General features: G+C 36.4%; 1 protein-coding gene and 1 long non-coding RNA gene across 6 annotated transcripts in view; one reads left to right on the forward strand and one right to left on the reverse strand.

The window, feature by feature from the left end:
- AUH (AU RNA binding methylglutaconyl-CoA hydratase) overlaps positions 1-23,555 on the forward strand; it is a 185,186-nt gene that overhangs the window by 35,098 nt on the left and 126,533 nt on the right. For 4 of the 5 annotated variants that reach the window (XM_028531499.2, XM_036021433.1, XM_036021434.1 and 1 more), the window contains one exon: positions 13,595-13,681. The exons of the other annotated variant lie outside the window; for it this stretch is intronic. In XM_028531499.2, coding sequence (XP_028387300.1) covers positions 13,595-13,681 — 87 coding nt within the window. The remainder of the gene's footprint in view (positions 1-13,594; positions 13,682-23,555) is intronic. 5 annotated transcript variants of the gene reach the window in all.
- Positions 520-17,318, reverse strand: LOC118499636. Its single transcript, XR_004902143.1, has 3 exons — positions 17,307-17,318; positions 11,485-11,490; positions 520-602 (listed from the first exon to the last, which is right to left on the reverse strand). It is a non-coding gene; the product is annotated as an uncharacterized LOC118499636 (long non-coding RNA).

The following is a 23,555-nucleotide window of genomic DNA, read 5'->3' on the forward strand; positions in this document are numbered from 1 at the left end:
AATTTTAGGTTTTTCTTCCCAATCTGTATTTCCTTTCCCTGTTTTCTTATAGTAATATAGGTATACCTCATTTTATTGTGCTTTGCTTTATTGTGTTTTGTTTCATTGAGTCTCACAAACCATGCATTTTCATCAACATTGAGGCAAGCCCTACCCCAGCAAAAAGATTGTGACTCAGTAAAGGCTCAGATGATTGTTAGAAATATTTGGCAATAAAGTATTTTTAAATTAATGCATGTACATTTTTTGACATAATGCTATTGCATGCTTAGTGGGCTACAATATAGTATAAATATAACTTTTTTTAAAAAGATTTTATTTATTTTTAGAGAGGGAAGGGAGGGGGGAGAGAGAGAGACAGACAGACAGACACACACACACAGAGACACATCAGTGTGCGGTTTCTGGGGGTCATGGCCTGCAACCCAGGCATGTGCCCTGACTGGGAATCGAACCTGCAACACTTTGGTTTGCAGCCCGTGCTCGATCCACAGAGCTATACCAGCCAGGGGCGTAAATATAACTTTTATATGCCCTGGGAAACCAAAAATTTCACGTGGCTGGCTTCATTGTGATTTTTGCTTAATTGCTGTTGTCTGGAACTGAACCTGCAACATCTTCAATGCCTGCCTGTTAAGAAGTTCTAGTATGACATTAGAAAGGAGTAGTGAGAGAAGGTATCCTTGCCTTCGTCTTGGTAATAGTGGGAAAACTTCAGATTTCTCACCAGTAATTATGATGTTAGCTGTAGGCATTTTATAGATAATCCAGTTCTCTATCCAGTTGAGGAAGTTCTCCTCTTTCTAATTTACTTGAAGTGTGTATTATGAATGGATATTAAATTTGTCAAATGCATTTTCTGCATCTCTTGATGTGATCATGTGATTTTTTTCTCTTTTTAACCCTGCTGATGGATTATTTTAATTTTGAATGGCAAACAGCCTTGCATAAATGGAATAAAATTAGTTGTGCATCTTTTTTAAATATATTATTGGATTTGATTTGTTAATATGTTCATGAGAAAGATTAGCCTGTAGTTTTCTTGTGATGTTCTGTCTGGTTTTTGGATTAGGGTACTGCTGGCCTCATAGAATGAGTTTGGAAGGATTCCCTCTGCTTCTGTCCTCTCAAAGGCATTGTAGAGAATTGAAACAATTTCTTCCCAAAATGTTTGGTAGAATTTACCGGTGAACTCATCTAGGCTGGTGCTTTCTGTTTTTGAAGGCTCATTATTGACCCATTATCCCTTTTTTTCTAAATTGTTGTTCAAGTACAGTTTTCTGTCTTTTACTCCCATTCCAGCCCACCCCCCGCCCAGTGCTCCCTACCTCCCTCCCATTTCCACCCCCCCTAGTTTTTGTCCATGTGTCCTTTATACTTGTTCCTATAAACCCTTCCAATTTTCCCCTGAAATTCCCTCCCCTCTCCCCTCTGGTCACTGTCAGTCTGTTCTCTATTTCAGTGTCTTTGGTTATATTTTGCTTGTTTGTTTGTTTTGTTGTTTAGGTTCCTGTTAAAGGTGAGATCATATGGTATTTGTTGTTCACTGCCTGGCTTATTTCACGTAGCATAATGCTTTCCAGCTCCATCCATGCTGTTGCAAAGGGTAGGAGCTCCTTCTTTCTTTCTGCTGCATAGAATTCCATTGTGTAAATGTATCCTAGTTTTTTGATGACCCAATATTTTTATAGTCATAGGCATATTTAGATTTATTGTTTCTTCTTATGTGAGTTTGTACAGTTTGCATCTTTCAAGGAATTGGTTTATTTCATGGATTGTCACATATATGGGCATAGAGTTATTCATAGTGTTCCTTCATTATCCTTTTAATGTCCATGGGATACTGGTTATTTGTGTCCTCCCTTTTTCTTTATTAGTATGGCTAGAGGTTTATTTCTTTTGTTGATCTTGAAGAACCAGATTTTTGCTGTTAATTTTTCTCTTTTGATTTACTGTTTTCAATTTCATTAATTTCTCCTTTATTTCTTCTGCTTACTTTGGATTTAATTTGATCTTTTTCTAGTTTACTTAGATGGAAACCCAAATTATTGATTTCAGATAATTTTTCTTTAATGATATATACATTTACTGGAATAAATTTTCCTTTAAATGCTGCCTTTTCTATATACCACAAATCTGGGTGTATTACCTTTTCAATTTTAGTTAGCTCAAAATATTTGCTGCAATTTCTCCTTTTACCCATGTGTTGTTTAGAACTGTATTGTTGAATCTCTGTGTACTTTGGGATTTTCCAGTTATTTTTCTGTTTTTGACTTCCATTGTGTTCTGAGAAGAGACATTGTATGATTTATTTTAAATTGTGAATGTGTGTTTTATGGTCCAGAATGTGGTCTGTCTTGATGAATATTCCACGGGAGCTTGAGAAGAATCTGTATTCTGATGTTGGCATAAGTAATCTACAGATGTTGGTTATATCCTGTTGATTGATGGTGTCCCTGAGTTCAACTATGTCCTTACCGGTTTTCTGCCTACTGGATCTGGCCATTTCTGATAGGTGTATGTTGAAATATTCAACTATGACAGCAGATTCTTCTGTTTCTCTTTGCAGTTCTGCTTTTTCCTCAGGTAATTTGATGCTGTTATTAAGCATTGTTAGTGTTCTTGAAGAATTAACCTCTTTTTCATTATGTAATGCTCTTCATTATTGCTAATAACTGTCTTCGCCTGGAAGTCTTCCATAAAACTATTACTGAAATTAATAAAGCTACTACTTTCTTTTGATTAGTATTAGCATGGTATATTTTTCTCTAATCATTTACGTTTAATTGATATGTGTCTTTATATTTAAAGTGAATTTCTTATAGAAAACCATATAGTTGGGCATTATTTCTTTTAATGAAATATGACAGTCTCTTCTTTGTAGATTTTATCTATTTATGTATTAAATATATCATTGATTATTCTATTACAGCTGTCCCCTTACCCTCCTCCATCCCCCTACACCCTGCACACCCTCCCGCACCCACATTCTCCCCCTCTAGTTCATGTCCATGTGTCATAAGTTCTTTAGCTTCTACATTTCCCATACTATTCTTGCCCTCCCCCTGTCTATTTTCTACCTACCATCTATGCTATTTATTCTCTGTACCTTTTCCCCATCTCTCCTCCTCCCTCCACTCCCCTGTTGCTAAACCTCCATGTGATCTCCATTTCTGTGGTTCTGTTCCTGTTCTAGTTGTTTGCTTAGTTTATTTTTGTTTTAAGTGTGGTTGTTAATAATTGTGAGTTTGCTGTCATTTTACTATACATGTTTTTTATCTTCTTTTTCCTACAAGAGTCCCTTTAACATTTCATAAAAGAAGGGCTTGGTGATGATGAACTCCTTTAACTTGACCTTATCTGAGAAGCACTTTATCTGCCCTTCCATTCTAAATGAAAGCTTTGTTGGATAGAGCAATCTTGGATGTAGGTCCTTGCCTTTAATGACTTGGAATACTTCCTTCCAGCCCCTTGTTGCCTGCAAGATCTCTGTTTGAGAAACCAGCTGACAGTCTGATGGGAACTCCTTTGTAGGTTACTGTCTCCTTATCTCTTACTGCTTCTAGGATTCTCTCCTTCATTGTAATCTTGGCTAATGTAATTATGATGTGCCTTGGTGTGTTCCTTCTTGGGTCCAGCTTCTTTGGGACTCTCTGAGTTTCCTGGACCTCCTGGAAGTCCATTTCCTTTACCACATTAGAGAAGTTCTCCTTTATTATTTGTTGAAACAACTTTTCCACTTGTTGCTCTTCCTTTTCCCCTTCTGGTACCCCTATAATTCAGATGTCGGAACGTTTAAAGATGTCCTGGAGGTTCCTAAGCCTCTCCTCATTTTTTTGAATTCTTACTTCTTCATTCTTTTCTGTGTGGTTGTTTCTTTCTTCCTTCTGGTCCTCTCCATTGATGTGAGACCCAGCTTTCTTTCTATCGCTGTTGGTTCCCTTTGCATTTTTCTTCATTTCACTTATTGTAGCCTTCACTTTTTCCATCTAATTTGCAACCAAAATCAACCAATTCTGTGAGCATCTTGATCACCAGTGTTTTAACTGTACATCTAATAGGTTGGCTCTCTCTCGGTCGCTTAAAAGGATGGGTTCTCGGGCTTTTAGTTCTTCTTCTGTTTGAGCCATCTCTCTTTTTTTTTTTGGTCCGGTAGCACCTGCTACTTATGAGGGACGGAGCCTTAGGTGTTCACCAGGGCGGGGCAACCCAGTTGCTGGGTTTTGATGCTATATGTGGGGGCAGGGTTTGAGAGGGAACAATGGCACTTGCTCCACTCTCTGCCGATTTCAGTCCCTTTGGCCTCTTACCCCAAGAAAAATTGAACCTTTCTGGTGCTGATTCCCATGTGGGTGGGCTTGTGTACCCCTTGGGTCTTTCCAACGATCTCCCCTGTGAGGCTGGGAGTCTGTCCCTGCACCTCAACCCCCACAGGTGTTTTCAATCAGTGCCCCAAGGCTCTATTTCCCAGTGCTGGGATCCTGGGTTGCACGCAGTGCCTTGCTTCACAATCGCCCCTCGCTGGGTCTGCCAGTTGCCACCCCTCAGCCAGGGTTTGCCAGCCGCCACTTGCGCGCCCAGGGTCTGCCTGCCCAGAGTCTGCCTGCTGCGGTCTTAGGTGCCTGGTCCCAATGCTTTTTGTGCCTCGAGACCCCTCTCTACCCGGCTTCTGGACTCCGCCCCTCCTACCAGTCTGGTTGAATGTGTCTATTTTAACTCCTTGGTTGTCCAACTTCCATACAGTTCAATTTTCTGTCAGTTCTGGTTGTTCTGTTTCTAAATTGTTGTTGTCCCTATTGGTTGTGTGAGGAGGCACAGTGTGTCTACCTATGCCTCCATCTTGGCCGGAAGTCGATAGTCTCTTTTTATTCATTCATTTAGATAGTGAATGATACAGTTGAATTGTGGTTATTTTCTATTTGTTGCCCTTGTTGTTTTTCCCTGTTTATTTCTTCTACTTGATTTCTGCCTTTTGTGGTTTTAGTTGAGCATTTCATACAATTTTGTTTTCTCTCAGAATGTGGCATATGAATTATATTTATTTTTTACTTTTTTGTTGTTGCCCTAAAGTTGGCAGTAGACATTTACAAATAATCTAAGTCCACTTTCAAATGATACTGTACTACTTCATGGGTATTGTGAGTACCTAATGATATCAAAATAATCCTTATTTCTCCCTCTCATTTATATTATAGGTATTTTATAGTTATTCTTTTTCAGGTTAAAAATGATTCTCTTTTTTCCTGTTTGCTGTGAATTTATAATTGAGTATTGATTAGAAGTGACACAAAAAGCACAAGTGATAAAAGAGAAAATGATAAATTGGACTTAAAGGCAAAACTTCATAAAACCATTAAGAAAGTGAAAAGATAAGCCACAGATGGGGAAAATATTTGTAGATTATATTCCTCAGAATTTTATCCAAGATGTAAGTCCTACAGCTCAGTAAGAAGGAAGAAAAAATCATCCAGTAAAAAAAAAAAAAATGAGCAAAGGATTTAAATAGGCATTTCAGGAGAGAAGCTGTATGAATGGCTAATAAACACCTGAAGAGATGCTTAACCTTATTAGCCATTATGGAAATGTAAAGTTAAAGCCATAATAGATACCACTTTCTGCCCACTTAAATGGCGAAAATCAAAATGGCAGGCTAGTGTTGGTGACTATGTAGGACAAAAGAGACCCTTAGGCAGTGCTGATTGGAATGTAGAGTAGTGCAGCCATTGTGGAAAATAGTGGCATTTTTTTAAGTAAAATATATATTTACAATATGACCCAGAAATTCTACTCCTTTGTGTCTACTAGCAGCAAATGAAAACATTTATCTATACAAAGACTTGTATATGAATGTTCATAGTAGTATTTTCACAATGTAACTGTACAAACTGAGCTCCAGCCACTTGGCATCCTTATATATGACCCAATGATTTGTGTTGAAGGAAAGAGGTTTTTATTAACAGGGTTCCAATCTTTGGGTCCTGAGAGCACTCCTGCTCAGAGCCCTTCTCTCCCATGAGACCCAGCACTTCTCTTGCTCCCCAAAAAACTAAAAGCCAAAAGTGTGCCCAGAAGTTCCCCATATCCTTATCTGTCCATAAACCAGTCCTGCAAACAGATCTCCATTCTCTTGGGAATGTGCACTTGTGGGTTTCAGAGTTGCCATCTTATTGCAGCAACTCTCCTTTAGGATCTGGGGTATGCTACACTCAGTCTCCATGTAATGGTCCAGGAATTGTGTGCCATGCTGCACTGGACTCTAGTGGAAGGAGCCCAGGGAGGCTCCCATCCTCTGTGGGGTCTAAGCCCCTGGAGGGCCCAGCATCTCTAGGACCCATGAGCACTCCTGTCTGTGTGGGGAGCAGGGCTAGAGGCTTAGAATGTCCAAATGCCAAAAGCCCAGAGAGAGAGCTTGCACAAATCTCCAAAGTAAGAGGGAGACTTCTTAGTATCATGTTTCTAGTCCATACCAGAAACATGAGCAAGAGAGAGGGAGTGACTTTCCGTACTTTTGCTTTAAAAAGGCCCTCCTGGAATCCCCTGTGCACAGAAAGCTAGCAGGAGTGTCCAGCAGTGTCACGTCCAAGGTGTGTTGGTGTGTGCCATTTTTGTCTTCTCCCCAGTGTCTTTGACCCTCTTTTGGCTGCCATCTTTAGTCAGGGCAAAAGTTTCCCAACCATGTGCAGAGGCACATGTATCTGGTAGTACAGGATGGGCCATTTGTCCCCCGCAGCTCAAGCAGGTGCTGTATGAACTCCCTGCCCCAGGTCACCAGTAATTATGCCTGCACATGTTCTCACAGTCACAGTTATCACATTTTCTTGGTGTACTTCACTCAGGGCAGCAGCCTCCTTCTGTGGCCCCTCCTTTCTGGAAGGCATGGGCTCTCATTTTGCCTTTGTTATGCAGTGTGCCTTAAACATGGTCACTTCTGCTTTGTTGGCACCCTTTCTCATGTAAAAGACATGGTATTTTTAGCCTGTTGTCTGTCAGCCTTCTTGCTGCACCCTCCCCTCACCGTGCCTCTTTGCAAGGTTGGGGGTGTCTCCTGTTTTCCAGGAGACCTACCCCATTACAATAGTAGCCAAAAAGTGGAAACACCCCAAATATCCATCAGCTGATGAATGCATAAACAAAATGTTTCTTTGTCTTTACAATGATATACTGTTCCATAATAAAAAGAAAAAGTTCTGATTAATTCTTACAACATGGATGAACCTGAAAAACAGTGTGCTTTGTGGAAGAAAGACACAGAAGACCATACATAGATAGTTACATGCCCCTTAATGGCAGAAACATGTCATTAGGCAGTTTTGTTGTGTGACTGAGCATCAAAGAATTTATTTACACAAACCTAGACGGGATAGCCTCTTTTGGTATCTGTATGTGCCATGCTTTTCATAGGCCTGGGCAATGCAGTAGGTAGGCTTGCTTATACCAGCGTCACCGCACATGACTAACGTGTTACGCAAAGATGTCTCCAGGCTACAGGAATTTTTCAGCTCCATTATAATCTTGTTGGACCATTATATGGTTCAGTTGAGCAAAATACCCTTATGTGGTGCATGACTATATTGTATGGATTTATTTATATGAAAATCCAGAAAAGGAAAAGTTATAGGGAAAGTTATAGATTAGTGGTTGCCGGGGCTGGAGGTGGGAACAGGGAGTGATTGCAAATGGGGATGAGGGATCTTTTTGTAATAATGGAGATATTCTAAAGTTGGATTGTGGTTCTGGTTGTACAACTCTGTAATTTGCTAAAAATAATTGAATTATATACTTAAAATGACTGCATTTTATTTTATGTGATTTATACTTCAAGGTGTTAAAGAATGTGTTGAATTTTATCAACCACTTTTTCTACACCTATTGAAAATTTATGATTTTCACCCTTATTCCACTAATTCTTAAATAAAAAAATTAATATTAAACCAGTCTTGAATCTTGGACTGAATGTAACTTGGTTTTGATATATCATATATTGTTTATGTTACTGGTAGGTTTGATTTACTAATATTTTGTTTATGAGAAAGATAGGCCTGTTATGTTTTTTTCTTCTTTTGTTCCTATCAAGTCTTTTACTATTTTCCATGTAAGATTATTAAATTTTTTTATGTGTTTGGAAAATTTATTGTTGGAGCCATATAGGCATGCAGTTTTCTTTGTAAGAAAGTTTTTAATTGCATATTCAATTACTTTAATGTGTATTTGTTTCTAGATTTTCTATTTCTTTGTTACTTTTAATAAATTGTGTTGTTCTGGTAATTTGTCCATTTCATGTACCTTTTCAAATTTATTGGGCAAAGGTTGTTAATATTGTCTTACTGTTTTAATGTCTGTGAAATCCTTAGTATTATCCCTTTTTTTTATTCTTGGTATTGGGATTTTTGCCTTCTCTGATTTTACATGGCTAGCCATGTTAAAAAGTCTATCATATTTGAGGTTTTTTTCAGAGAACAAACTTCTTTGATTTTTCTCTCTTGAATGTTTGTTTTCTATTTTAAAAATTTGTTTCCATTTTACTGTTTGCTTTCTTCTACTTTGGTATAATTTTCTCCTATATCATAGGAGTATCTGATAAGGGTATTTGCCTCCTTGCTTTATTGGTTACTCTGAGAGGTCTGTTAAAATCCACTGTGATTGTAGATGTGTCAGTTTTTCTTTTTGGTTTTGTCACTTTTTGCTTTATATATTTTGGTGCTTGCTTATTTTGTGTATTCTAGTTTAGAATTCTTAGGACTTTTTAATTGGATCATCATATTTATTATTGTGAAGTGACCCTCCAACTTCAGTGGTGTTTCTTGTCTTAGGTCCCTTTTGTCAGATATTAAGATAACCTTACAAGTTTCCTTTTGGTTAGTGTTTGCATGTTTTTTACCATTTTACTTCAGTCATTCTGAACACTTATGTTTTAAGGTATGTCTCTAGTAAGCAATGTACAATAATATTTTAAACTCTCCTCTTACAATCTTCTGCTCAAAGAATTCTCTGTGGTGTTTCTTTTAGTGTGGGCCTGCTGGTGACAAATTAGTATGTGTGCATGAGAGAAATGTCTTATTTCATCATTAATTGTGAAGGATGGCTTTGCTTAGTCTCAGATTCTAAATCAGCAGCTTTTTTCGTTCCCCACTTTAAAGATACCCGTTTTCTGTTGAGAAGTCAGCTTGAGATCTTAATTGTTTTGGGGGAGCTTCTGAAGATTCTCTTTTTGATTTTGTTCCTTAGTGGTTGGTTTTGGTATGATTTTCTTTGTGTTTACCCTGTATTGTATTTAACTTTCAGGGGTCTCCATAGAAAGCCCTGGGGTGTTCCTCCTTGGCAAGCACTGAGCTCCAGTTTTGCCTCCCATTTCTGTTACCTTGTTTAGAAACTTGCATTTGCTTTGGAGCCTCATACAGGTTGGCTGACTTTGTATAGGTCTCCATAGTCTTCAGATAGCTGTTTTACATGTTTTATCCAGTGATTCCTGGAAGAATTGGTCTGATAATAAGTTGCTCCATCAGAGCTAGCAATGAAAGCCCATTCAATTTTTTTTTTTAAAGATGAGTAGCATTACAGAGTTATTATTGCTGATGTGAAAGATTCTCTAAAGAGGGATACTTTGATGAGGATAGTTGTTGATATGAAGTCCCTTAGGAGACAAGAAGGGAGAAAATGTAGTGCAGTAGGGGATAGTTGGCTTTCACAATGAATTAAGTCCACCTGTGGTAGCAGGCGGGACGGTAGAATATGTGGGTTCCAGTCCTGGTAGGTGGGTAGATTTGGTGGTGGGTGCTGGTGGAATTTCTTATCTGAATGATTTTGTTTTCTTAGTGAGTTGGTGTCAGGGTTGGGTAACAGGTTTGAGGTTTGGGGAAGAAGGAAGTTATAGAATGGTCTGAAGATGTGTGTAGGAGGGCAGGTCGAGTAGGAGAGACAGTAGAATTGCCAGATAGCATAAGGGCACACCTGAGGGTATCCTCAGTCATGGACTGAGAGGGTGTAAACCATAAAAAGGAAATAATTTTTAACTTTTGAAAAAAGTGAATTTAAAAAGTAAAGAACCAAGAAATACTTGGCCTCAAATAAAACTTTTGATACTGTCAAATAAAAAATTCATGATCACAGAAGGAATAGGGGTGAAACTATATTTTTAGGTTCTGAATGGTCAAGATTGCAGGGTATATTTCCAAAGTAAAAACAAAAAGACATTACAGTTTTTCAAAAGTAGTCTCAGAGTCACAATACAAATGTTTAACACTGCATAGAGAAAGGTAATTATTTCTAAAATAAGCCTTGAACCCTGAAGAAGTTCCACATTGATATGTGTGGATAAGGCTGCCTTCAGTTACCAGAGTGGTCCTCCAAACCTCTCTGCTGGGCCTGGTGGGCAGGGAATAGACTGCATAAGGCAAGACGAACCTCTTATTCCCTTTAGCTCCTGGCATGGCTCCAGCAGCCTAGTCTCTAGCATGAGTGTGGTTTTTAAAGCTTGCTGTGTGGTCACAGAATCAGAGTGTTGGTGAAACACCGCCCCCACTGTAGCACTAGCTGGTGTGTTAGAAGGCACCCAGATGGTGAGGACTTGGTGGACTCCCATAATGTAGTTGTAGGGAATTCCTTCAGGACCAGTTTATTCAGAGTCTCTATCAGTCTCCTCTCTGTCTGCTCCTGTCCCCTGTATAGCATTACATTTCACTGTTTTTATTAACCAATACGTATTAGCTAACATACACCGAACAACATTTTATAGTCTCAGTTTCAAGTTATATTCTATTGAGAATAGAATATGGCACTGAGTCAAACCATTATTTCTTTTAACAAATACATCCTACTAGTTTAGAAATTGTTTTGGCCCTAATAACATTTTTTTCTTTCATGCTAAATTTTAAATCTTCATGGAAAAATTAATTGTGAAGACACATACCAAGTATCCAGAAACATTTAAGATATTGAGTACCCACCACTTAACTTAAGCAATTCAGTGTTACAACGATTGAAGTCCTTCCTCTGGGCACATTACCAGTTGTTTCTCTCTCCTTCCCCCAGAGGTCACCACCAATTGAATTTGGTCTTTATCATTTCCATGCATACTTTATGTTCCTAAATAGCATTCTTGTGTAAAATGGTTATTATCCTGTGTGTATTTCTGTAATTATAATTATAAATCCTAAAACATTTTTAGATTTACCCATATTTACACTCAAATTCCTTCATTTATACTCTGATTCCTTCATTCCATTGCATAGTATTTGCTAGTTTTATTAATAATCTTTTTGATCAATACTTAGGTTGTTTCCAATTTTTAATAAATATATTTTATTGATTATGCTGTTATAGTTGTCCTGATTTTCTTATAGTTGTCCCAGTTTATCCCACTATGCCCCTTCCACCTGGTACCTCTCTTTCCTCTACCAGTCCCTCCCACCCCCGCCCTTAGTTCATGTCCATGAATCATGTATATAAGTTCTTTAGCTTCACATTTCCTATCCGTTCTTAACATACCCCTGTCTGTTTTGTTCCTACCAATTTATGCTTCTTAATCCCTGCACCTTTTCCTCCATTCTCCCTCTTCCCCCCCGCTCCCAGCTGATAACCCTCCAAATTATCTCTGTATCTATGATTCTTTTCCTGTTCTGGTTGTTTGCTTGTTTGTTTGTTTGTTTTTTAATTATTATTTTTTTAAGATTCAGTTGATAGTTGTGAATTTGTTGCTTTATAATGTTCATGGTTTTGATCTTTTTCTTAAAGAAGTCCCTTTAACATTTCCTATAATAAGAGCTTGGTGATGATGAACTCCTTTAACTTGACCTTATCTGGGAAGCACTTTATCTGCCCTTGCATTCTAAATGATAGCTTTGCTGGATAGAGCAATCTTGGTTGTAGGTCCTTGCCTTTCATGACTTGGAATACTTCTTTCCAGTCCCTTCTTGCTTGTAAGGTTTCTTTTGAGAAATCAGCTGATAGTCTGATGGGCACTCCTTTAGAGGTAACTCTCTGCTTTTTCTAGCTGCTTTTAAGATTCTCTCTTTATCTTTAACCTTTAGCATTTTAATTATGATATGTTTTGGTGTGGTCCTCTTTGTGTCCATTTTGTTGGGACTCTCTGTGCTTTCTGGATTTATAAGTGTTATTTCTTTTGCCAGAATGGGGAAGTTCTTCATTATTTTTTCAAATAAGTTTTCAATTTCTTGTTCTTCCTCTTCTCCCTCTGGCACCCCTATAATTTAGATGTTGGAAAGTTTAAAGATGTCCTGGAGGTTTCTAAGCCTCTCCTCATTTTTTTGAATTGTTGTTTCTTCATCCTGTTCTGGTTGAATGTTCCTTTCTTCCTTCTGCTCCAAACCGTTGATTTGAGTCCCAGTTTCCTTCCCATCACTGTTGGTCCCCTGTTCATTTTCCTTTATTTCACTTTTCATAGCCTTCTTTTTTTCCTCTGATTTGGGACCATATTGAACCAATTCTGTGAGCCTCCTGATTACCAGTGTTTTGAACTGTGCATCTGATAGGTTGGCTGTCTCTTCGTTACTTAGTTGCATTTTTTCTGGAGCATTGATCTGTTCTTTCATTTGGGCCATTTTTTTTGTTGATGTTGCTGTGATTAATTTCAAATGGACTAATAAGAGAGGAAGTATCTGAGTGTATGCCTTCTATGCTCTAATTTTACATTTTCTATTTATTCATTTATTTAAATGGGGACCTACCCTTCTTAAATAGTTTAATTTTATTTAAAAAAATGTCTTTACTGAACCACAGAATAAATGGTTCCTAAAATAGTTTTTTATTATTCTCTGTTCCAAAGTTATGATTCCATGATTATGAAATTGTCAGTGTGTTTGTACTTTAAAGCCAGCGGCTCTCAAATGTGATCTGTAGTCCCCAAAGCAGGCACCCATGAAATGATTTTCTTAGGTAAAAGGCCTTGATTTGCCCTATTTACTGTGTGGACATTTGCACTGATGGGGGCAAAAGCAATGGTGGGTAAAACTGCTGACATCTTTGCAAGAACCGAGAAAGTGGCATCAATCTGTAGTTATTTATGTTAACATGAATGGGTTTATTTGTGTTATTAAATGAATATATATTTGGAAAATTTGTAGTTTCACTTTTAAATAGAGTAACTATCAGTACATATAATCTAAACAGAATCTCTTAAGAGTTTAAAGGGCTTTAAGACCACAGAGTTTGAGAACCACTATGTTAAGCACATAGTAGGTATATGAACAAATATGTTATTCTTCCTAATGCTTGTCTTTGCAAAGGAAAATTTAGGTAATATAATTCCTTCAAGATATAAATTCAATTACTTTTTCTTTTAATTTTTAAAGATTTTTATTTATTCATTTTTAGAGAGGGAAGGGAGGGAGAAAGAGAGAGAGAGAGAGAAACATCAATGTGCGTTTGCTGGGGGCCGTGGCGTGTAACCTAGGCATGTGCCCTGACTGGTAATCGAACCTGCGACACTTTGGTTCGCAGCCCGAGCTCAATCCACTGAGCTACGCAAGCCAGGAAATTCCATTACTTTTAATGTTATACATGAATTTCACAATTTCAAAATATTGCATTAAAATTTTGTTCATAACTAGTTTACATTTGTAAATAAAATACATTGCAGGTGCTGACCTTAAGGAAAGAGTCAAAATGAATTCCAGTGAAGTTGGTCCTTTTGTCTCCAAAATAAGAGCAGTGATTAATGAAATCGGTAAGCACAATTAAATTCTTCTTTTAGCATGCTGAAGATGACCTTAAATAACAGTTTTAAAAAGTTGCATAGTCTGTATATATAGAATTTGGTCAGAATACTTATATAATTAGATCATTGTGACCTATAACTGGTTGTTGTACAATAGCATATAATATATTTAATTTGAAAATTTGTGAAGAATGGTTTATAATTAAAGAGACCTTCTATGTATGATGACATGGCATATAAAGATAAGTATTACAGAACAAAGAGTAATTTGGCATAAGTCTTAGACTTAAAGTACCTGTATCTTTTACGTAATTTTATACACAAATGTAGTTATGACTTGGATATTTTTTTGCTTTTTACATAAATAGGATTGTAGTATTTCCATAGAATTGCCGACTTTTGTGTAATATTTTGTGTAATATCTCAGTACATGTCAATCTATTTTATTATTAATACTTTTTATATACTGCTGAATAGTACTTAATAACATAGTTTTATCCATAATTTTAAATTATTTCTTTTTGAAAATTATTTCTTCATTAATGAACATTTGGGTATTTATTTTGTTCTTTATAAATAAGTGATGAATATCTTTGTACCAAGTCTTTCAGATCATTAGTATGTGTATTTATAGGATAGATTCTTAAACATGGAATTACAGTTCTAAATACCATTGTATCGATTGAATGTTGTTATACATCCTACCAGGTTATATTTCAAAAAGGTTGCAATAATTTATATTCCCATCAATTATATGACACTACTTGTTTTCTCATATTCCTGCCAACATTTAATGTTGCTATTTTAAAAATTTTCCATGGTTTAAAAAAGACATCTTAACATTTTAATTTGCATTTCCCCACATGTTGTGTAATGCTTTATCTTTTTAATTTAGAATTGCCTTTTTTGTTCTGTAAATTGCCTTTTCACATCCTTCATCTCTTTTTTTATAGCATTATTTAATATTTATTTATTTGGCCTTGGTCTTGTATCCTTTTTCTCCTTAGATTTATTCCTGGCTATTTTACAGCATTTATATAAATACCTTTGAATTGGATCCTTCCTTCCCCATTTCTGTTGAAGTCTGATTGTTGTAGTTCTGTAGGAAAGCTATTCAATTTCATGTATTTATTTTGTATCATGCCAACCTTCTAATTACTTGTACTATTGTTTTTTTCAATTAATTTTCTGTTTTCCAGATGAAAAGGTTAATGTTTATAAATAATACAGTCTTTTTCTTTTTCAACATTTTAATCTTATATATTTTTCATATATCTTCACATAGTCTAAGGCCCTTGGTACACTATTCAGTTCCTGAAGTATGTTTATCCTTATCTTTATTTGGCTTTGATGAGTACTTTTTAATATTTGCCAGCAATATTTATCAAGTTCAGGGAATTTTCTTCTATTTCAACTGCTCTGGCCTTAAATTACAAGAGTAAGCCCTCGTTGGTCATTGTGGTTAGTGGTTATAGTGGTTTTTATTACACTGGATTCAATCTTATATATTTTGGTATAATTATAAGCGAGATTGATCTTTTAATACGGTTTTTGTGTTATCCTCCTCTGGCTTGCTATCAAGGTCATATCATATATATAGGCTTCACAGAATGCAGTAAGAAGCTTTCCATCTTTTTCGGTGCTATACAGGGAATAATCATCTGTCATTTGAAAGATTAGTAGAATTTGACCATGTAACATCTTTTGGAGTCTTCTGTGGTTTTGTTATTGTTGTTTACTTGTAATTTTTTTAGACCTAAGTTTTTAAATGTATGTGTTTTGCTTTTAAGAGCAGTTGTTGACATCTTTCTGCCCCTTTTTATCCTGTGCTAATGTTAGCAGAGGCTTTTCTCTGTTTCTCCCTCTAGTGTCAGCCTCATGGTCAGAGCCTCCTGAGAGAGGGCATGGGCTTGCTTTCCATACTGGTCAGAGAGCTTGATCTTGGAAATGAAATTGATGCTTTCTGTAACTTTATTATATGTGCTAAGAGGAGTGGCTAAGACTGGGCCAATTGTAAACATTACCTTGATGTTTCTTCTAAGCCTCCTTCTATTTTGTTGATCTGAAATTGGAATTTTCCTGGGACTTTTTAAATGAAGAACTATTTGTTTTTGCAGTGACATTTTCTTTTCAGTGAATATAACTATAGCATTTTTGTTTTGGATCCTGATTCAGTCTATCTTTTGCTCTTCCATGAGTTCCCCAATGTTTTTTAATGATACTTTTCATTGCCACACTACAGTGGACATACACAATCTTTATGTTGTCTTTTGTGGTGGCTTAATGAGATTTCGAAGGGCAGGTAGAAACCAAGTGTCTCAATCTAATATATGAAACCAGGGGCAGACAAACTTTTTTTAAGAAGGGAGAGATAGTAAATCTGTTGGACTTTGAAGGGCCATTGTGGTCTCTGTCACAGCTACTCAACCTTTTTTTTTAAATTTTTCTAGAACAGTTTCAATTCACATCAAAATGGAAGGGAAGTTACAGACATTCCCCATATGCTTCCTACTTCCATGCGTTCATAGCCTCCTCCATTATCAACATCTCCCTTCCAGGGTGATGGCATTTGTGATAACTGATGAACCTGCATCGACACATTACAATCACCCAAAGTCCGTAGTTTACATTAGGGTTCACTCATGGTGTTGGACATTCTGTGGATTTGAATAGATGGAAAATGACTTGTGTCAATCATTATTGTGTCATACAGAGTGTTTTTACTGGTCTGAAAATCCTCTGTGTGTGGCCTCGTTATCTCCTCTTTCCTCTCTGGCAACCACTTTTTACTGTCTCCATAATTTTGCATTTCTAGAATATCATAAATTAGAATCATTCTGTTTGTAGCCTTTCAAATTGGCTTCTTTCACATAATAACATGCATTAGTTTTCTCCATGTTTTTTCATGACTTGATACTTTATTTTTAGTGCTGAATATTATCATTGTTTGGATGTACTACAGTTTATCAATTCACCTACCAAAGGCCTTGGTTGCTTCCAAGTATTGGCAGTTATAAATAAAGCTGCTACAAAATCTGTGTGTAGGCTTTTGAATGGACATACATTTTTAATTCCTTTGGGTAAATACCAAGGAGTACAATAGCTGGATCGTATGGTGAGAGTCTGTTTAGCTTTGTAAAAAACTGCCTGTCCTCCAGGGTGAATATACCATGCCATTTTGCAGCAAGGAATGAAACTTACTGTGGTTCCATATTCTCATCAGATTTGGTGTTGTCAGTGTTTCAGATTTTGGCCATTCTAATAGGTGTGTAGTGATGTCTCATTGTGTTTTAATTTTCATTTCTTTGATGACATATGATGTACAGTATTTTTTCATATGCTTATTTGCCATACTTTCTTTGGTGAAGTATCTGTTAAGGTCTTTGGCCTAGTGTTTGAGTTATTTTTTCCTTATTGTTGAATTTTAAGAGTTCTTTATATATTTTAGACTATAGTCATTTGTCAGATGTGTCTTCTGCAAATATTTTCTTCCAGTCTGTCTTCCAGTGCGTCTTCTCATACTCTTACATTGTCATTTGTGGAACATAAGTTTTTCACTTGAATAAAGTCCAGCATATCTATTATTTCCTTTATGGATAGTACCTTTGGTGGTGTAGAGTAGTTCCCCGTTTACCTGCAGTTTCTCTTTGTGTGGTTTCAGTTACCCTGTGTCAACCAGGGTCTAAAAAATATTAAATGGAAAATTCCAGAAATAAGGAAATCATACATTCTAAATTGCACCATTGTGAGTAGCATGATGAAATACTGCACTGCCTCATTCGTTCCCACCTGGGACAGGGGTCACGTCCAGCGTTGTCATGCTCTATAGGCTCTGCGCCATTAGGCATTGAGTGGCCATCTTGGTTATGTCATGGTGTTGCAGGGCTTTGGTCAGGTAACCCTGTAAGTAGCCTAATACCAAGGTGCTATGTCATTCACTTCAGACCTCTTATTACATAGGCACTGTGTCATCTGATGTCATCACAAGAAGAAGGGTGAGTGTTTTACAGAAGATATTTTGAGAAAAGCCACATTCACATAACTTTTACCATAATATATTATTATAATTTATTATTAGTTTTATTGCTAATCTCTTGTGTATAATTTATAAATTGAATTTTATAATAGGTATGTATGTATAGGAAAAATCATAGTGTAGATACTGGGTTTGGTACTTGCAGTTTGAGGCATCCACTGAAAATACCATGAAAATCTATATGCTAATAAGTATGAAATTTCTGCCTCAAGAGCATAGTCTGAACTACGCATGTAAACACTGAAAAAACTGAATCAGTAGTTGAAGTTTTTTTTTTTTTTTTCACAGAAGAAGCACCAGGCCCAGTTTTAATCAGGGGCATTCAACCCACGGCCCACGGGCTGCACTTGGCCCAGGATGGCTGTGAATGCGGCCCAATACAGAATCATAAATTTACTTAAACATTATGAGATTTTTTTTTTTTGAGTATTTAATGTGTGGCCCAAGACAACTCTACTTCTTCCAGTGTGGCCCAGATATGCCAAAAGGTTGGACATCCCTGTAAGTGATTTATATTTCAGGTACTTTACCTAGTCTGTAAGGAACAAGTCATTACAATCTCATACAAACTCTTCTACTGGGCATTAGAGTGAGAGTTCATTTCCAAACTCATAATTCAAACTAGGATAACTTTCATATAAACATGACGAAAACAATTGAAGAAGTGAATGAGAGGAGCCAGTCTCGCTTGTGAATACAGATAAAATCCAGTAGGTTTTTAAAAAGACCCAATTGGATTTTCCTAGGAATAGAAGTGGGAGGGCGAAGTTTTCATTTGAAAATAATAAATTTAATTCATGATATTAGCCAATTAAAATAAAGTCATATTTTTCTCAATAGAGTAATAAAAATAATTTTAGAGATGTCAAATCTGTTCATAGTAAAAGCTGAAGGCAGACTAGGAAGATAGGAGGGGACTTCCTTAGCCTAATGAGAGGTATCTGTTTCTTAGACGTAAAATGTTAAAATAGTCTTCTAAAGTCAGGAAAATGAGAGGAGGCCCACTATATCCTCTCTGTTTAAAATGGTTCTGAAAGTCCTGGCCTTTGTGGAAAGGCAGGAAATAGAAATAGAGGAATGATTGAAAAAGAAGGAATATAACATTGTCCTTCTCAAGTTTTAATCAAAAATCTAAGAGGATCAACAAATTATTGGGAAAAAAAGAATTTCACAAGATAAATAAGATCCATATTTAATAATAATTCATAGTCTTTCTTTATACCAGCAACAGACAAAAGACATCAATCAAAAAAGATACTATTTCAAGTAGGAGCAAAAAAAGGGATTTAGAAACATATGCAAGCTAGTTGGAAAAATTACGAAATTTTAAGACATTAGAAAAGAATTAAATGGAGACACAGTGTCTTCCTGAATAAGAAGATTCAGTATCAAAAAGGATTCTTGCAAATGATTCAATGTACGGATTCAATGTAATTATACTTAAATTCTCAGTGTTAAATTTGTAAGGAATTTGAGCATAATGAGGCCCCAAAATAGCCAAGCGTGCCTAAAGAAGAAAATTAAAGGCCTTGCCTTATCAGCACTGAACACATATTTAAAGATACGAAAGTTAGGATGGGATATTATTGACTTTCGTAAAGAAATGGACCAGTCAAATGGAATACAGAACGTAGCACAGATCCACCCCAGCAGAGAGTATGCATTGCAGCTCACTGCGGGGGCAGCAAGAAGTCAAATATGTTTGTGAAGTAAAATAAACTTTTATGCTTTTGACAGAGCGAAAAATTTCTTAAACACAAAATGCAACAGTTAGAAGGAAAGCTTGAAAATTCTACTAAATTTAAATTGTACTTAGGAACATTTGTTCATTAAAGACACTGTAAAGAAATTAGAAAAGCCACAAACTGGGAGAAAATAATTGAAACGCACACTGCCAAAGAATTTGTCTCTATCTGTTGTCAACATTAGAAATGTCCAAACCTGTAAAGAGCCAAACTGGTGATAAACGCTGTGAAGCAAAATCTCAACATAATTGAGGAAATGCATGCTCTGCAAAAGGGCAGTTTTACCACTTATTTTATACATCAGATTTAAAGGGGAAGACATAAGGGAGTTACATGGAATTCATTGGTGGTAGTAGATTAGGAAGGCAGGAGAAAGCAAAGGGGCGAATCTCTGAGGCTAAATAAAAAATAAAATGGATAGACACATACTTCTTTTTCATTGGTGTGTACAGGAGAGTTAACAAAGTTTATAGCACATGGGTATGGTATTTGGGGACCAAGATAACAATGAGGAGTTCTGTGGTCTTGTGCTGTGGTGGGAGATTGTGCCCTGAGGGTTTTGGAAAAAGGGGATTATTCTGACATTCTAAAAATATGTCATGGTATATGCAAAAAGACAATAGACAGGCTCAGTTAAAGTAAAGATCGACCTTAGTGGGGGAAGATGCCAGTCTATGGAATGACTACCCACCATGACTCATTTTTAGTTAGAAAGTTTTTAATTTTAGACCATCCTATGTGGTTACTTTAGGTCTCTGAGTTTGTAGGGTCCACCATCCCCACCTGACCGCCCAAGCTTGTCAGGTTTAGTATGTAGCCACTTTTTTCATTCATACTACATCCATACATAAATCAACACATACAATCATACATGCAGCCTGAAGTCAGTAAGGCAACACAACAGAAAAAACATTTTTCATACAAGAGGAAGGGAAATAGGAAGTAAACATGTGAAAAGATGATCAACCTCTTTAGTAATACAAATGCAAACGAAGACCACAGGGGGATGCTATTTAATATCTACCAGATTGACCAAAAATTTTTATGCCTGATATTACCAAAAGTTAGTGAACAAGAAGATAACCAGGAAGTTTTGTACACTTCTAATAGAAGTATAAATTGGTATAACTGTTTAAGAAAACAGTTTCGTGTTGTCAAACAATGTTGGAAATTGTCATTGCATAAGATTCACTTTTTTTAGGGATGACTTTAAGATTGTTTTTACCAGACTCATAATAAGAAGTATAGCTACAGTTTGGCCCAATAAACAGCCAGGGGTAGATGGATAGCAGAGTTCAGTGAAATAATAACCTTTCTTTGTGTACTGCGTTTTGATACTGTCCTGTTTTATTTTTTAAAAATTTCTGATTTTGACCTTCTAAGAGATGAATTGCTACTTGGGGTTTGAAACTACACTATTCTATAGGCATTTTGCACATGTGTTCTGAGGAAACTTATACCAGGATATAAGAAAAAAACTTTATCGTAGCAATATTGTTAATAGTAAAATGCTGAAAACAAAAAAATTCCAATGACAGGAGAAAGGGTAACTTAAGTTATATTTTGAATATATTTGTGGAGCTGGACTGTAGCAATATTTCAAGTAAATGAATAACTTACACACATAACATTATAACTGACCAATTTGTATCTACCATTGAAACGGGCATTATCAGTAATGGTACAAATCAGGGTATGTCCTGCCTGTTTGAATCACTATTGCTCTTGCCCCATTATATTTTCATTTTCCACATCTGTGGGATCTTTTCTATGGGATCTGAAGAGCCAATGGACTTTTCTTGTTGACTGTGCTGACTGACCACTGTGTTTTGCTTGTTTTTAGAGGAAGAGAGTCTATACTTGACTCATTTTAAAGCTATTTTACTTTATTAAAATAGAGATCTTTAAGATAACTCCATTGTAATAAAGAAGTTTCTGCTTTGTTCAGAGTCACTAAAAAATAACTCCATCCCTGTCTGGTGTGCCTCAGTGGATGAGTGCCAGCCTGTGAAAAAAAGAGTCATTGGTTTGATTCCCAGTCCGGGCACATGCCTGGGTTGCGGGCCAGGTCCCCGGTTGAGGGTGTGGGAGAGGCGAGCACACATTGATGTTTCTCTCCCTCTCTTTTCCCTCCCTTGCCCTCTCTCTAAAAATAACTAAATAAAAATCTTTAAAAAAAAAAGTAACTTCCAAAATTCTAGAACCAAATTTAGTTCTTAGATTCTTTCTAAAGAAAAAAATGTCGTATGGTTCTTTTTGAGATGTTTCATTCTAAAGAAATGGTGAATTCTCAGATTTCTGTAAGGTTAATCAATTTTCTCCCCCCTTTAAGTATGGAATGTCTAGGTTGAAAGCAATAAGGATTATTTATTAGGCAAGTCAGCACTCATGCACAGACATGGCAGTATCCTGATGTAATTAATAACAGCTGTGGCTCCTCAACTTCCCACCCCTTCTCTGGCTGCCTGAGGCACAAGTTCCTTCCTGTCTTTAACTTGCAGCATTGGGCACATCACCATTGGGACCACCATTGTCCATGTTAGGAATATAGAATATGGTCATCAAAGGTGTTAGTTACCTACTGATGGCCAGTCTTGTTTAATTAGATATTTTATGAAGAACTAGAAAAACATTTTTAGAATTCTCTCAAGTACAAACTAGGGCTGGGTGGTAGGAAGTAAATGGTGGGGAGGTAGGAAGTAGTGGGGAGAAGGCAGGCCCAGTTGTCTCAAGTTGAGGCCTCAAAGAATTGCTGCCTAGTTATAGAGAAATATTTAAAATAGGTTTTCACCAGAATTTTAAATTGTGGAATGTAGTGTGATGTAGATGATAAAATAGGTTTTCACCAGAATTTTAAATTGTGGAATGTAGTGTGATGTAGATGATATTTTCTAAGTGATCTTCCACCATAATTCTCTAAAATGCAAGGCATTTCAAGCTTCCTCTTCTATTTTTTTCTGATGAAATAAAATTGCAAAAGCTTTAATTTATCTGTGTAAACAGAGGACTGTATTTGCATTGAAATACAGGTAGTTATGTTTAAAGGGATGGATTATAAAATTCATCTGTTTAAGAAATATTTTTTTTCCTAAGATTTTGTTGTACTAGTAAATTTTTTTTAATGTTTTTTAAAAGATTTTATTCATTTTTATTTTTAGAGAGGGAAAGGGAGGGAGATAGAGAGAGAGAGAAACATCAATGTGCGGTTGCTGGGAGTCATGGCCTGCAACCCAGGCATGTACCCTGGCTGGGAATCGAACCTGCGACACTTTGGTTCGCAGCCCGTGCTCAATCCACTGAGCTATGCCAGCCAGGGTGCTGTACTAGTAAATTTTATAAACGGACATAATGTAATTTCATTTTGAAAGTTTTGCAATTCTCTGATGAGCTTTCCTTCATATGATTGAAAATCTGCTCATGTGCATTTTTCTATCAGAAAAAGCTTTCTCTCTGGGTCACATACATAGGAAAGATTTTTGTCCAACAGAATAAAAAACATTCTTTGTGAAAAGTTTTATATAAATCTTATGGGATAAGCTTCTTCTTAAGTAGTGCTTCCAGTTTCTTTTATTTTTGTTAACATGCTTTTGAATTTATAACTGAAATACACTTGAATTTTGGAATTGAAAGGCTGAAGGCTATACAAATTAAGTCCCTAATAATTTTTAAAAAATAATAGATAAACTCACCACAGGATATAGTAGAAATAAACTCCTATCAAACTTATCTTAGCCACACTTCTGTAGAGGTTTGTTTTTAGAATCTAACTCTTTTCCTGCCCCAGCCCAGCTCAGTTTGCACAAGAGGGTATTCTTTAATGTTTTGGTAACCACATGATCTTTCTTTCTGTCATCTTTATCTCAAGCTATAAGTTACATAATATATCATAATATAAAATTGTTTTTATGTCACATTATTGGCTCAGTGTAACATTTTCTTAAAGACGTTGCCATAAAATGTTTATTTTGATGTAGAGAAGTTACATTTTATATATTACCAAAATGTGGTGAGTTTCAAAGAATTGTCTTGATAGATGCTTATTGAAAATCTCTTGACTGGGAGGTCTCAGAAGATATGGACTCTAGCCTTCTTCCTACCTTCT

The sequence above is a fragment of the Phyllostomus discolor genome, chromosome 3 (genome assembly GCF_004126475.2).
Source record: "Phyllostomus discolor isolate MPI-MPIP mPhyDis1 chromosome 3, mPhyDis1.pri.v3, whole genome shotgun sequence".
Taxonomy (NCBI): domain Eukaryota; kingdom Metazoa; phylum Chordata; class Mammalia; order Chiroptera; family Phyllostomidae; genus Phyllostomus; species Phyllostomus discolor.